We start from the raw sequence: 15,092 nt of genomic DNA on the forward strand, positions 1-15,092 counted from the left end.
GTTAGACGACCTGAACTTTTCAGCAGCAATTCAAGGCTCTTGCATCACGACAATGCACCAGCTCACACGGCCTGTCTGTGAGGGAGATTTTAGCCCGTGAACAAGTAACTGTATTGGAACACCCTCCCTACTCACCTGATCTGACCTCCAATGACTTCTTTCTTTACCTGAAGATAAAGGAAGACATTTTGATGACATTCAGGACATCAAGGGTAATACGATGACAGCTCTGATGGCTATTCCAGAAAGAGTTCCAAAATTGCTTTGAAGGGTGGACTAGACACTGGCATCAGTTCATAGCTTCCCAAGGGAAGTACTGCGAAGGTGACTATAGTGATATTCAGCAATGAGATATGTAGCACTTTTCTAGGATGAGTTTGCAAACTTAATTGTCTGACCTCATATACTGAAAACTATAGGAGTTCAGTTAAAGAAATGAAGAATACACAAACAAATGGAAATACATCTCGTGTGCATGGATCAGAAGAATTAGTATTGTTAAAATGTTCTTAATATCCAAAGCCATTGATAGATTCTATCCTATCAAAATTCCAACTGCATATTTCATGGAAATAGAAAAAACAATTCTACAATTTTGTATGGAACCACAAATGACCTCTAATAGACAAAGCAATCAGGTGAAAGAAGAACAAAGCTGGAAGTGTCACACTTCCTAATTTCAAACTATACTACAAAGCTATGGTAATTAAAAAAGCATGGTTCTGACATAAAATTAGACACACAGACCGATGGAACAGAATTAAAAGACCAGAAATAAACCCCTGAATATACAGTCAAGTAATATTTGATGAGGGAGCCAGGAACACTCAATAGGCAAAGGATAGTCTCTTCAACAAATGTTTTTGGAAAAACTGGATAGCTACATACAGAAAAATGAAATTGTACCTCTCTCCACACCACTCACAAAAATTAACTCGAAATAAATTAAAGACTTAAAGATAAGACCTGATAGCATAAAACTCCTAGAAGAAAACATGGGGGTCAAACTCCTTGACATAGGATGGGGCAATAATTTTTTTTGGACATGACACCAAAAAACAACATATGGAATTCTACATCAAACTGAGAAGCTTATGCACAGAAAAAAAAAAAACCCAAAACAAACAGACAAAAAAACTGAAACGTGTATATATGGAAAGGTGCAACCTATAGAATGTGAGAAAAGACAAAAACTACCAGATAAGGGGTTAACATCCAAAATATATAAAGAACTCATACAGCTCAATAGCAACAATAAAAAATCTGATTGAAAAAATGGTCAGAGGAACTAAGTAGACATTTTTTTCAAAGAAGCCATCCAGGTTGCCATCGCGTACATAAAAAGATGCTCAGCATTACTAATCATTGAAGAAATGCAGATCAAAACCACGAGATATCACCTCACACCTTTTAGAGTGGTTATCATCAAGAAGACAAGAGATAACAAGATGTGGAGATAAGGAAACCTTGTTCACTGTTAGTGGGAATATAAATTGGTTCATCCACTATGGAAAACAGGGTAGAGGCTCCTCCAAAAATTAAATATAGAACTACCATATGATACAGTAATTCTACTTCTGGATATATATCTTGAGGAAATAAGAGATACATGCACTCCCATGTTTACTACAGCATCATTCACAATAGCCAAGATATGGAAACAACCTAAGTATCCATCAGTGAATGGATAAAAAAAGTTATGGCATATATACAATGGAATATTATTCAGCCATGAGAAAGAAGGAAATGCTGCCGTTTGCAACAACGTAGATGGACCTTGAAGGCATTATGCAAAGTGAGCTAAGTCCAACAGAGAAAGATATACTGTATAGTATCACTTTTATGTAGACTCTAAAATTTATGAAGTCATAAAAAATAGTAGAATGATGGTTACCAGAGGCTGGGGGTTGGGGGAATGGGGGATATGTTGTCTTAAGAGTACAAATTTGTAACTAGTAGATAAGTCTTGGGGGGCTAATCCACTGCTTAGTGATTATAGTCAACAATTCTGTATTAAAACTTCAAAGTTGCCAGGAGACTAGATCTTAACTGTTCTCAACACAAAAAAGTAATGAAAATTATGTGAAGTGATAGAAGTTTTAGCTAACACTCAGGTGGGAATTATATCGGAATATATCAATGTTTCAAATCAACGCGTTGTACATCTTCAATTTACAAACCTTCTCTGTCAATTATATTGCAATAAAAAGAGCAAGAGTTATGTGATGTGATTCTTTAATTTGAACTCAAAGAATTTTTATCAAGATATTATATAGTGTGGACCCTATTCTATACCATATTTTCTCCAGTTCCCTGCGAATGCAAGAAAACTAAACAAGGAAAAGCGGAGAGTTTTGCAGCTCTGTTTCATATCCTGCTTGATGGTTACATCTCCTTTTTATGAGTTCTTGGTCACAGGTGAATAAAGGCCCATGTAATAAAGGCTTATTCAGTGCAACTCAGCCCGCCCCTTTCTCTTCTGGTCTCTATTTTTAGTTCAAATATGGCACTCCTTTGTAATTATTTTCCATTTATTTTTCAGATTTCCAACTTCTGTCACGTGTAAAAGAGAACAGTGAGAAAAAAGAAAAACGCAAACGGAGTTCCACAAGGACCCGCTGGTTTATTTGGATTCCACCTGCTACTCTAAAAGGAAACTTGCACGCCGGCGGGAAGCTCAGCCCTCCAGAGGATTCTGGGACACGTAGTCCAGACGCTTGCTGTGATTGTAGCTCTTCCGCTCCAGGACAGTGCGGGCATCTTACTTGCTCTCCCGGGGAAATAAGGATGTATAATTCTGCATGTATGGAGGCATTTCGGCTACCGGAGGGCGAGGATAGGAATCCTGCACCTTTCGTGGATTCTGGGAAATTCGATTCAGGTCGTCGGTGTTGGAGCGGGTACTTTTACCCCAGGCAGGCGGGGCAGCGACTCTTGTTCCTCTCGAGGATGCTGGGAAATGTAGTCCTTGAGCTCTCTCTCTCCCCCCCCACCCCCAAGTCAGAGACACTTCCGCTGCAGCAGGTTGAGCTCGCGGCCTTCTTTTCTCTCTGGGAGGTGAGTGAGGTGGGTGACCATGGGGACCTCGCGGCTTCTTTCAACTTTTCTGACCGGGTCGTGAGATCCGCGGAGCTGGCGGTGGGTCTCAGAGAAGAAAAGCTGCGGCCAGCGGCAGAGGGCGGGATTGAGGGGCGGGGGCGGCCGCTTGCCTTACCCTGGCCGGAGCCTCTGCGTTAGGGGCGTTTCGCGAGCCCCCGTTGCAAGCGGACCGGGATCGGGCAGGGTTTGCAGGTCTCCCGGGCTGTCTGCTGCCAACCCACCTGCCCCTACCCCTTCCACACGCACGGTCACTTTCTAACCATACAATGTTGGCTGAGAACTTTAATTAGCTCGGTGCCTCAGTTTCCTTTTCTGTAAAGGGATAGTACAAGTACTTGCCTTATACGTTTGTTTTAAGAATTAATGGTATGGTACAAGCGAAATGTTTACAACACTTCAGGCATGTGGCAAGGTGTTAAAGGTTAATGTGATCACAAAATCTCCTTTTCTCTGGAAGCTCCTCGAAGTGTCACTTGTCATTCTCTCGTCGTTTTGACCCCTGCAGAAAAGGAGGCTGTGCCAGGACTACTGACCGTTTTTAAGAAAGAATGCGTCACAGGTATTCTCTGTGGTTAGGACCAGACAGAATCGTAGTATCTCCCAGCCCCCTTTCCTTTCCCTGCCCTGACTTTCGAAAGGGGGCTGTAGGAAGGAGGGGAGCCAGCCCAGGGCTCCTCTCCACAGAAACCCACTGCGACAGTACTTAGCATTTCTCTTCCTTTTGTGTTCTGAGCCACAAAAGGTATTTTATTCATTAGCAAATGTTTCTGCTACAAAGGTGTTCAGTTGGTGTTAACTAGTTGTGAAAATATGTAGAACATGTATGTACAGGGCATGAGTGATAGTCATAGCAGTTAAACACTGAGTGCTAAGTATCATTCTAAAGGCTTAATAAAAATTAATATATTTAACCTTTACAAGGCCCTCTGAAGTGGATACTGTTACTACCTCTATTTTACAGGTGAGGAAATGGAGACAGGGTAAGAGCAGTGGGATTTGCCTCTAGAGCTAGTGTTCCGTATATCTTTGGGTATCCTTAGTCCCACAGTCTAAAATCCCACAATTGGAATTAGGAACCAAAATACAAAAAACAATCTACAGAAATAGTCAACCATAGGAAACTGGCTGCAGAGGAGTCAGTTTTGATTTGGAATCAAATTGTGGAGATAGGTTGGAATTTATTGTAGAGGCTTTTCAAAGTGGTTAGTGAATTTGGACTTCGTCATAAAATTTTGAAAATGTTTTCATTTTATTTTATTCCAAACAACATTTATAGTCCATATTCTGATTATAGAAGAAATGTACACTCATTGTAGTGAATTCAGAAAATACAGGAATCTACAAAGTAAAACATTAAGAATTACCCAAAACACTAGGATATAGACAGTTATTAATATTTTAATGCGTTTCTATTCAGCAGTTTTAAAGTATTTACGTTTTTTGAAATTGTTATCTATTCATAGTTACCCCCTTAACTCTTTTTTTTTTTTTTTTTTTTTTTTTTTTTTTAGCAGTCACGTCATCTTTTATTAGGTGTCAATTAGGATACGAAAAGATTCAGGGGTGCTGGGCAAAAAGGCCATGGTCAGGAATGCAGTGTGTGTCCTCCACACTGAGCCCTCTTCAGCGGTACTTGCGTCAGTGGTACTCATGCTTGAGTTCCTTGTAGGAACGGCAGTAGTTGAAAAGCACATAAGCTGCCAGCACCATGGAAACCCCAGCTACACTCCCTTGCTTCACATTGACGTACTTGTTGTAATACCGGTAATAACCTTTCTGAAATGCTCCAGCAATGCCTTTAGGGGTGAAATCTCGCATCAGTATCCACTTTGGCAGCTCCGCTATTTTGACATCCATGAGTTTCTTGTCCTTCATTGGTAGGACCAGCGCCATCTTGGAGTCCAGGACCCCCCTTAACTCTTTACTGTGGAAATTTCCAAACATACCCAAAGTATGGTATAATGAACTCCTATGTAACAATCATCCTGCTTCAATCCTTGTTAATAATCTTGTTGCTTTTTCTTCTCCCCATGCACGTATTTTTCCCATTGAGTGTTTTAAAGCAAACCCCAATGTTGAGTCAGTAAGACTTGAAAAATTAATTATCATAACTTGTTTATATATAAAGACCAACGGGGGCTGGTGGGGGCAGGTTGTATTAATTTGCTAGAGCTGCTGTAACAAAATATCAAAGACTGAGTGACTTAAATAACAGAAATTTATTTTCCAACAGTTTTGGAACTAGAAGTTCAAGGTCAAGGTGTGGGCAGGTTTGGTTTCTTCTGAGTCCTCTCATTTTGGTTTACACATGGCTGCCTTCCGACTGTGCTCTCACATGGTCTTTCCTTCGTGTGCTTACATGCCCCTGCTGTCCCTATGTGTATCCAGATTTCCTTTTACAGGGACACCAGTCAGATTGGTTTAGGACCCACCCTGATGGTCTCATTTTAACTCAGTCACCTCTTTAAAAATGCCCTATCTCCAAATATAATTACATCTGAGGTACTGGAGTTTAGGGCTTCAACGTATGAGTTTGAGGGGCATTCAACCCTTACCAGATATTAACAGCAACTCTGTTTTTCTCTGTTGGCAACTAGGAGAATATTACTTACATGAAAAAGTTAGAAAGCTTTGCAGTTAGTGAAGGAGGATGAATAATTTTCTCCTTTGGAGTTGCTCTTGCCCCTAGCATGTACCTCTCAGTTTCTTCTCTCTCTTCCATTAGGCTACAGGGACCTTTGTTTCATGGACCTCGTCATGCTCTCAGAGTGCCCAGCACGAGGTCAGCAGAGAAGAGTGACTCAGTGAGTGATTCATGTAGCTGTCCAAAAGGGTGCTACATCCTGGGACTAGAGAACAGAAAAGAAAGATAGTCCATATCCATATTCCTTGTCTGTTTTTTTACTTTCGGTGGGCTGTAGAATCCATCAACCTTTTCAGAGTATTCAAAAATTGCTGTGCAGTTATGCATTAAATTAATATTGTCCCGATCTATAACAAATTTCCTTAGAAACAAATCCGTGTTAATGTTCAATGTTTTTGTTTTTTGCATGGGGATCATAATGGGAATGAGAATGGTCCACATATGTGGTGTACCTCTTGGACTCAGAATTTCCAGTGCTTTCTATGTACTAACTCATTTTTCATCACAATGCTATTTTTAGTCTCATTTTTAAAAATGAAGAAACAGGCAAAGACAGTTGAATAAATGACCTGGTGGCACAGTCAGCAAGCGACAGAACCAGGATCAAACCTCAGCAGCTAGGTTTGCAACCTAGCTCCAGTACTCTGTGACTGGGTAACCTTGGGCCAGTTTCTTAAGTTCTCTGTGCCTCCATTTTCTCACCTGGCAAATAGGGATAACATCACTACCCACATCCTGAATCTTTCTGAGAAGGTGAAAAGAGAGATGATACATAAAGGGCTTGAAATAGTGCCTGGCACATCGTAAATCCTCTATATTACAGACTAGAGTTGTCCATTATCTATTACAGGTGAGTATACAGCATGAAAAATGCAGCGAGTTATTGAAAGGGCAAAAAGATATTTTAAGGTATTCTTTTCTCCCCTGCCTTCTGCTTTTGGTACTTCAACTCTGTCTTACAATGGAACAAAAATGAATAGTTTCTACCATTGTTTAAACCTAAACCAATTTGCTGTCTTTTGAACCTAGAGAGTCCCGGGAGGCTGAGTGTATGGTCTCTGCTGCTTTAAAAAGGTCTGAGTCTGCATTAATATAGGAACCATTAGCCACATGTGACTGTTGAGAACTTGAAATGTGGTGAGTGCTAATTAAGACACAGAATGGATTTCTAAGACTTGGTATGAAAAGAGAATATAAAATATCTCAAGTTTTATCTTGATTACAAGTTAAAAGTGGTAATATTTTAGCTATATTGGGTTAAATAAAATATATTGTTAAAATTAAGCTCACTTGCTTCTTTTCACATTTTTTTAATGTGTCTACTAGAAACACTTAAAGTACATATGTAGCTTGCATTACATTTCTGTTGGACAGCACTGGTCTGGCATTTACAAGTCACTCTTGCCTCTGAGACCTCTGAGGGCATCTTACAATAGAGAGTTGGTAATCAGGAGGCTTGAGCCACGCATAGCCCTGCCCTTGGCTTCCTAGATGTCCTTGGACGTTCAGATAACTCCCTAAGAGGCGGAATAGAATAATGTGGTTCTCAAACTTTGGTCATATCAGAATCACCTGGGGAACATGGTGAAAAATAAAGAGTCAGGCCTTTCACTATTTGAGTAAGTTTGGGCTTTATTAGCTTTCTCTGTAATCCCGATTTTGCTCTGACCCCCTCCTGTTCACCCTGTTTGGGGAGGAGGAATTCCTTTCCTAAATAGGGAGATGGCTGAATACGTGACTCTTAACACTGGACAAATGAGACTGGCAACTGTTTATTAGTCACATACTCAGAGCTTGTGGGAGGAGGACACGTAGCATGCAAGGCCATACAGGGCGTGCACTTGGGATTAGGATGAACCAGCAAGGGCTGTAGTGGGCGGGCTTTGTAGTGACAACAGGGTAGGGTGACCCTCGGTTCCCATGGAGGATGTGATTGTCTTGTTTGAATAATGTCACAGTCTGGCAGGGAGGTGAAACCTATTAGATTGAGGACCTGGTGGGGGTGCAGTTGGTCCAACTGATAGGGTGAATCGTGTCAGGTCTTAAGTTATAAAGGTGACTGAGTGACAACGTGGAGAGATTGATGCCACTGAGAAAGATCTAATACAGTTCCCCCAGATAGGAGAGGCGTAGCATGCCACAAGGCCACCTGAAGCCTGTCACACACAGGAAGCAGGAAGCAGGGGATGGGAGTGGGAGATGGAACTGGAACTATTCCGTTAGTCCTATACTGGCAGGAAGGAACTAGGCAGAGACATCCCATGTTGGATGCTAAGTAAAACCAGGCAGGTCAGGGTCAGTGGTTGGGGGAATTACATTAGGTTGGTGCAAAAGTAATTGCGGTTTAAAAGGTTAAAAATAATTGCAAACACCACAGTTACTTTTGCACCTACCTAATAATGTGACCTAATAATGTGACTCATGTCCTCGAAAGCTTGCTTGCAGAGAAGTGGTACATAACGTTGGTCAATAGTCTGGCCCTGTGCTTCAGCAGATGTATGGAGAGGTCAGGAATAACAGCAGTCAAATAGCCAATATAGAATCTTAAAACATGGTTAACATACAGGGGAACTAGCTGAGTGGGGTGCCTTTCCCCCAGGGTCAGGGCCATATCTGGAGAGAGCAGAGGAACTCATGGCTAGGGTTTTGGGGCCATGTGAGGCCAAACATTTTAAGGCAGCACCTGGCATTTCAGACTTTACAATACAGACACACATCAGTTTACGGTATGGTCAAGGGCATGGGTGCTGATGTCAGATTGCCTGGGTTCAAGGTCTGGGGCGGTGGGAGGGGTGCAAAAATGCAGATATCCGCCACCCACCTCCACAGATTCGGATTTAATTACTTGTGGATATGACCTGAGCATTGCTTATTTTTAAAGCTCCCTTATGAGTCTAATGTAGTAAAAAAGGCTCTGGGTGAAAATCTTGACTCTTGTATTGGCCACTGATTAATCACGAGCCAAGTTAACTTAGCTTCTCTGTTTCTCAGTGTCCTTATCTGTAAAATGGGGCGAATTATTGCCTCAATCTCTAGAATCGTTATGAAGATCAAATGACATGCTACATGGGAAGCATTCAGGTAAACGATGCCGTGTAGGTGGTAAGTCAGCTGCTATATGTAAGGCTTGCCGTGAGATAATGAGGCTAGTCAGGCGGGTTGAGAAAAGTGAGTGCTTTATTCTGCGCTCCCGAGCGAGGTTCACCGGTCCGCAGACCGGAGCGGCGAAGTCGGCCCAGGGTAGAGGGAGGGAGGCTTATATGCGATTTTGGGGGTGAGGGGTTGGCTGAGTGAGGTGGCAGATGAGCAGGCCCCCCTAGCAGCAGATCGGGGGCTAGAGGCTGTGTCCGGAGTTGCTTATCGCACCAGCGGTCTGCTGCCTTTTCTGGGGAACGCGAGGGGTCCCAGTCTCTGTCAGGCGAGGAAAGATCTAATTTAGCAAAGGGGAATGACTTGGCTCCTGGGGAGGGGTCTAATTTGGCAGAGGGGTAATGACTTGGCTTCCGGCCGCTTTGACCATGCCCGCAGCTGACCTAACACTATAAAGGTCAGCTACCACAAGTATTGGGAGTATTTTATGGACGGCCCGGGTTTCCTTGAGGGTAAAATTAGGTACTTAGAGTTGATCTTGGTACTCCTTTTGATCCTAACAAACCTTGATGGTAATTCTGTTTGTTAGGATCAGAGAGAAAGAGAAACTTGAGATTTGTGTTTACTTTCTTTAGTTTGTTTGCCCTTGAGCACTAGGGCAGTCTATTGGGGTTAGTAGTTGGAGGTGAAAAGCTCAAGTTCTTAGTCTGTCTGAAAATATCTAGAGGGCTGTATGTAACTGATGCCACTCAAACTGCCCTCCAGGCACCAACACCATCAGCATCACCTGGGCTGTTGTTAGACTATAGATTACTCTTAGTCCCCACCTGGATCTTCTGATTTAGAATCTCTGGGGTGAGACATAGGCAGCTGAGTCTTCATGGGGTCCCCAAGCGATTCATGGAACATTACAATTGGTAGAGAGAACAGTCTTTTTAACAACAAATATTTTCTGTTTCCCTCTGGCTAAATTACATGTCCTTGAGATATCAGATACTGACTTGGCCCCTTTGCCTTTGGTTCGGGGCTCTGCTGAAATGGAAGGGAAGCCTTTCGTGACACACTTCCTCTGTGACAGCCCCTCTTTCCATCTCTTGTATTCCTTTACCCTGCCTATTGTTCTTCAAAGCATCTCTCACTATGTTATTGGTTTGTTACCCTTGTGTTCCATTATATCAGCTCCATGAGATCAAGGTCTTGGCCTGCTCTGTTCACTGCATTTTTCACGTCTAGGATCGTTGGCTCTCGATAATTACATGTGGAATGAGTGATTCAGGTGACAAATAACGAGGCCTGATCTGTATGATGGATCTGCCGGCCATTCACTACAGCAATCATTCTGAAATCTCTGTTGAGTTCTTACCAAGTGCTTGTAGCAGCATATTAGGAGTTGGGGATCCAGAACAGGCAACAAAACTCCCTGTGGGACGGATGTGATGAATATAAATAAGTAAAATAGCTAGTGGTGTTAGAACGTGGTGTGTGCTAAAGAGAACAGAATTAGCAAGGACAGGGGATAAGAAGTGTGGGATGTGATTAGGAGATCAGAATTGTCTATACGGTGGCCCAACAGAACCTGTCTGAGGAGGTGACATGTGAATAGAGAAGGAAGTGATTATAATTAGTTTAGTTAATTAGTTTCAGGTGTCCAAAACAATGTGCTAGACATTTTACACCCTTTACAAAGTTATAACCCCCTCCCCAATCTACTACCCCTCTGACATCGTATGTAGCTGTTATAGTTCCATTGACTCTATTCCCTGTGCTGTACTCCAATCCTGTGACCATATATATGTTAAATTATAGTTGACATTGTTATTCAGCTTCCGCCTCAGGTGTACAGCACAGTGGTCAGGCATCTACACTGTCCCTTAAGTGGCTTCCCTAATAAGACAAGTGCCCATCTGACACCCTACAAAATCTTTACAACATTGATTATATTCCCCAAACTGTCTTTCATATCCCTGTGGCAATCTTGTGGCTACCAATTTGTGCTTTCTAATCCCCTCACCTTCCCCTCATCTCCGCCCCCCTCCCATCTAGCAATCTCAGGTTTTCTCTATATCTCTGAGACTGTTTCTGATTTGTTCATTTATTCTATTCTTTAGATTCCACATATTAGTGAGATCATATGGTATTTGTCTTTCTCCATCTGACTTATTTCACTTAACATAATGTTCTCTAGGTCCACCATATCTTTGAAAATGGTAAGATTTCATTCTTTATGGCCGAGTAATACTCCATTGTATAAATGTACCACAATTTCTTAATCCAGTCATCTACTGATATTCAACAAATGGTGGTGGGAAATCTGGACAGACACATGCAAAAAAAAAAATGAAGCTGGACCACCTCCTTATGCCATATACAAGAATAAATTCAAAATGGATTAAAGACTTAAATGTAAGATCTGAAACCATAAAACTTTTAGAAGAAAATATAGTAAGTAAATTGTAGGCATTACCCTTAGCAATATTTTTACTGATATATCCCCTCGGGGAAGGGACGTAAGAGAAAAAAATAAACATGGGATTACATCAAACTAAGAAGTTTTTCACAGCAAAGGAAACCATCAATAAAACAAAAAGGCATCCTACTGAATGGGAGAAAATATTTGTCAGTGATACATCTGATAAGGGGTTAATATCCAAAATTTATAAAAACTCATTCAACTCAACACCAAAACAAGAAACAAACCAATTAAAAAATGGGCAGAGGACATGAAGAGACACTTTTTTTAAAGAGGACATACAGATGGAAGTGATTCTTGAATTGGCTCTCCTAACCACATTTTTCCCCTCAAGTCTCCTCCTGTCTGTCTGCTTGGAGAGTAATCTGTTTCCAACACAGAAGGAATCTTCTTACACTCCCTTCCTCAAGTCTTTTGCTGCTTTCTGCTGACCTGTGGATGAAACTGAGACTTTCACATCATCGTAGTATGAATCCTGCCTTTCTGCACATCTTTTTCTGCTTCTGATTTTTATTGGGGAAGGGGAACAGGACTTCACTGGGGAACAGTGTGTACTTCCAGGACTTTTTTCCAAGTCAAGTTGTTGTCCTTTCAATCTTAGTTGTAGAGGGTGCCATTCAGCTTCAAGTTGTCCTTTCAGTCTTAGTTGTGGAGGGCGCAGCTCAGCTCCAGGTCCAGTTGCCGTTGCTAGTTGCCGGGGGCGTAGCCCACCACCCCTTTCGGGAGTTGAACCGGCAACCTTGTGGTAGAGAGAATGCATTCCAACCAACTGAGCCATCCAGGAGCTCAGTGGCAGCTCAGCTCAAGGTGCCCTGTTCAATCTTAGTTGCAGGAGGCGCTGCCCACCATCCCTTGCGGGACTCGAGGAGTTGAACTGGCAGCCTTGTGGTTGAGAGCCCAATGGCCCATGTGGGAATCAAACCGGCAGCCTTCAGAGTTAGGAGCACAGAGCTCTAACTGCTTGAGCCACCGGACCGGCCCTTTTTCTGCTTCTTGTTTGTCCTCATGTTGTAACGTTCCTTCTCTTGCAGTTTTTCAGTGGTTCTGCTTCTCTTTGGCTGATAGAAGTCAGTAATCCTCCAGGACTTAAATCAAACCACATGTTTGTAGAACTCCTTGCAATCAAGTGTGGGTTGAGCCCAGGATCTCTTCCAGAGGACCCTGCTCACTACTCTGCTACTTAGTATGTGTAGCATATGAGGTCAGACAGTTAAGTTCTCGAACTCATCCTAGATAAAGTGCTACATATCTCACTGCTGAATATCACTATGGTAGCCTTCGCAGTACTCCCCTTTGGAAGCTATGAACTGATGCCAGTGTCTAGTCCACCCTTCAAAGCAATTTTGGAACTCTTTCTGGAATAGCCATCAGAGCTGTCATCGTATTACCCTTGATGTCCTGAATGTCATCACAGTGTCTTCCTTTATCTTCGGGTAAAGAAAGAAGTCATTGGAGGCCAGATCAGGTGAGTAGGGAGTGTGTTCCAGTACAGTTAATTTGTTTCCTGGCTAAAATCTCACTCACAGACAGTGCCATGTGAGCGGGTGCATTGTCGTGATGCAAGAGCCATGAATTGTTGGTGAAAAGTTCAGGTCGTCTAACTTTTTTTTTTTACGCAGCCTTTTCAGCACGTATAGATAGTAAACTTGGTTAACTGTTTGTCCAGTTGGTACAAATCCATCATGAATAATCCCTCTGATATCAAAAAAAGGTTAGCAACATCCTTGCAACAAGTTCACAAACTTCATTGTCAGACTTCTAATGTGCCAGTTTCCTAATCACTAGACTAAGTTGAGACTGGGTAGTTGGATTTCTCTTAATAAGGTTTCCATAAGTGTTCATTCAATTAATAAACTCATTTATTTAACGAAGAATAAGTTAGCCTGTCTAATGCTAATTGTGCAGGCGATGACATAGTTGTTCTGAGTATTTTGAAGGGCACGTTCTGTAGATTTTGCAACAGGATTCCACCCACGTAGGCAGCACCTTGGAAGAACAGAAAGCACCTTCCTTCGATGATATTTTTATAAGTCCTTTTGGAAGGCTCTTTTCCTTTCAAAGAGGACTTTGATTTTGCCCAAGGACAGCAAATACGGTGAAAGACTTAGAGGCAAAACTTGGAAACAAAACCCCACTCTCCAAATCCTTTCCACTGGCCTCAGCCTTAGAATTTCACAACTCGGAGACCTTTTGACTACTTAATTTAGTCTCTCATGTGCCTCTGCCTGATGGCGGGTTCATTCATCAGGACACTGACAGTGACGTCTGAGTGACTGCTGGAGCAATTGCTATGTTACAGGCACCGTTTTAGGTGCTTGGGATATAAAGCTAAGTAAGCATGAATCACCAGGCAGACAGTTTATATGCTAATGATCCCCTTTCCCCCAGAGGTGATGGGGGGAAGATTGTCCTGCAGAACACTCCTACTGAGCAGAAGTCACTGGATAAATACACGGTCAGAACACAGTGAGTTACAGATTCCCAACGGGTATTTCTACGAAGATGGGAAAGTTTTACATTGCCCTTTTCCCTACTAGCGTTCTTCTATCTTCAGTTGGATGGCTAATAATAGTTAACTCATAAATAAGTAAAATGTAATTAACTAATGATAATCTGTTAACCTGGGCATTTTACTCTCAATGTCCACCCTCCCCAGAATCGGAATCAAACCTTGGGAGCTACAAGGAGAACTTCAGGGCCTCCATGTGTCTTTGGGCGGCTCATGGCTGAAGGGGAGAGTGGTGTCTGGAGCCCAGCCCACACTCTGCTCGTCAGGCTGTGTGCGGCTGAGCCACCCCAAGGAGGTGGTTCCTGACTGTTTCATGCAAAGCCGCCACACGGGTAACTTCTACTGAATGTTTAGGCTGCCAGACACTGTTCCAAATGCTTATGTGTAGTCGCTTAGATTGACCTTCGTATGCAGTTTTATGAGATGGCGTCTATCATCATCACCAACATATAGATTAGACATCGAAGCACAAAGTCCTAGCAAGTTGGAGATGCCAGTATTCAAATACTAGTGGTCTGATTCCAGAGCCTACACCCTTCACAACTCTGTTCTCTTTTCCCTCAAGCAGATCCTTTGGCTTCAGAGTCCTCTCCCTGTTTCTATGTCTTTTATCCCTAGCTCTGAAGTTCTCATTTCTCTTTCTGTGAGCCCTTAGACCCCCCGCCCCCATCTGCTTATTTTCATCTTTAGAAGCAACAGAGAGACAAGATCTTGATGTGAGAGCTGGATTCAGGTTCCGCCCCTGCCTCTTGACCTCGCCAAGCCTCAGCTTCCTCATCTATTAAATGGGAACAACAGTCACCATCATCATCATTTACTGAGAACTTCCTAAAATGCCAGGTACTCTGCCAAAGGTGTTGCTTAAATGAGCTCATTTATTCCTCACAACAATCCTATGACTAACATTCTGTTTTTCTGTCATGTTATAGGTAAGGATAGGCACAGAGGTGTAGGTGATTGGAATAGAGTCACCCAACTAGTCCAACAGTAGGGTCTTCACAGGTGTGTGGGCGGTACCTTAATGAAACAATGCATGCCAAGTGCTTCGCAAGGTCCCTAACCCGTCCTCAGTGCTTATTCAGTGTTAAACATTACCACGTTTGTTGTTTTTATCGTTACTGTGATCACAATAGCTTGTTAATTTAAATGACATCTTGATTACCTAACTTACAGTTAAATAAATCTTGCAGAGTCACAGGTTTTTATTAATTTTTCTTCATCTCCATGATATAGTCTTTTTAAGGCCCTACTGTTACCAAAGTAAATTTGGCAAGGTCTTA

General features: G+C 42.3%; 2 protein-coding genes across 4 annotated transcripts in view; one reads left to right on the forward strand and one right to left on the reverse strand.

The window, feature by feature from the left end:
- Window positions 1–15,092, forward strand: part of ZNF45 (zinc finger protein 45) — a 33,484-nt gene that overhangs the window by 7,505 nt on the left and 10,887 nt on the right. The window contains exons 2-3 of one of the 3 annotated variants that reach the window (XM_081032434.1): window positions 2,543–3,057; window positions 14,503–14,652. The gene's annotated coding sequence lies outside the window, so the exon portion shown is untranslated. Of the gene's footprint in view, window positions 1–2,542; window positions 3,058–14,502; window positions 14,653–14,741; window positions 14,815–15,092 lie in introns of those variants that run through there. The other 2 variants (XM_081032436.1, XM_081032435.1) reach the window with 2 other exon arrangements.
- LOC308490350 (ATP synthase subunit f, mitochondrial-like) lies at window positions 4,701–7,013 on the reverse strand. Its single transcript, XM_081032437.1, has one exon. It carries the CDS (start codon window positions 5,041–5,043, stop codon window positions 4,738–4,740), a length of 306 nt encoding a protein of 101 aa, XP_080888563.1. The 5' UTR covers window positions 5,044–7,013; the 3' UTR covers window positions 4,701–4,737.

This window comes from Rhinolophus hipposideros, assembly GCF_964194185.1.
Source record: "Rhinolophus hipposideros genome assembly, chromosome: 21".
Classification (NCBI taxonomy): domain Eukaryota; kingdom Metazoa; phylum Chordata; class Mammalia; order Chiroptera; family Rhinolophidae; genus Rhinolophus; species Rhinolophus hipposideros.

Excerpts from the sequence above, each read along its gene's own strand:
- LOC308490350 (XM_081032437.1), bottom strand. The coding sequence starts at position 5,043 with ATGTTTGGAAATTTCCACAGTAAAGAGTTAAGGGGGGTCCTGGACTCC.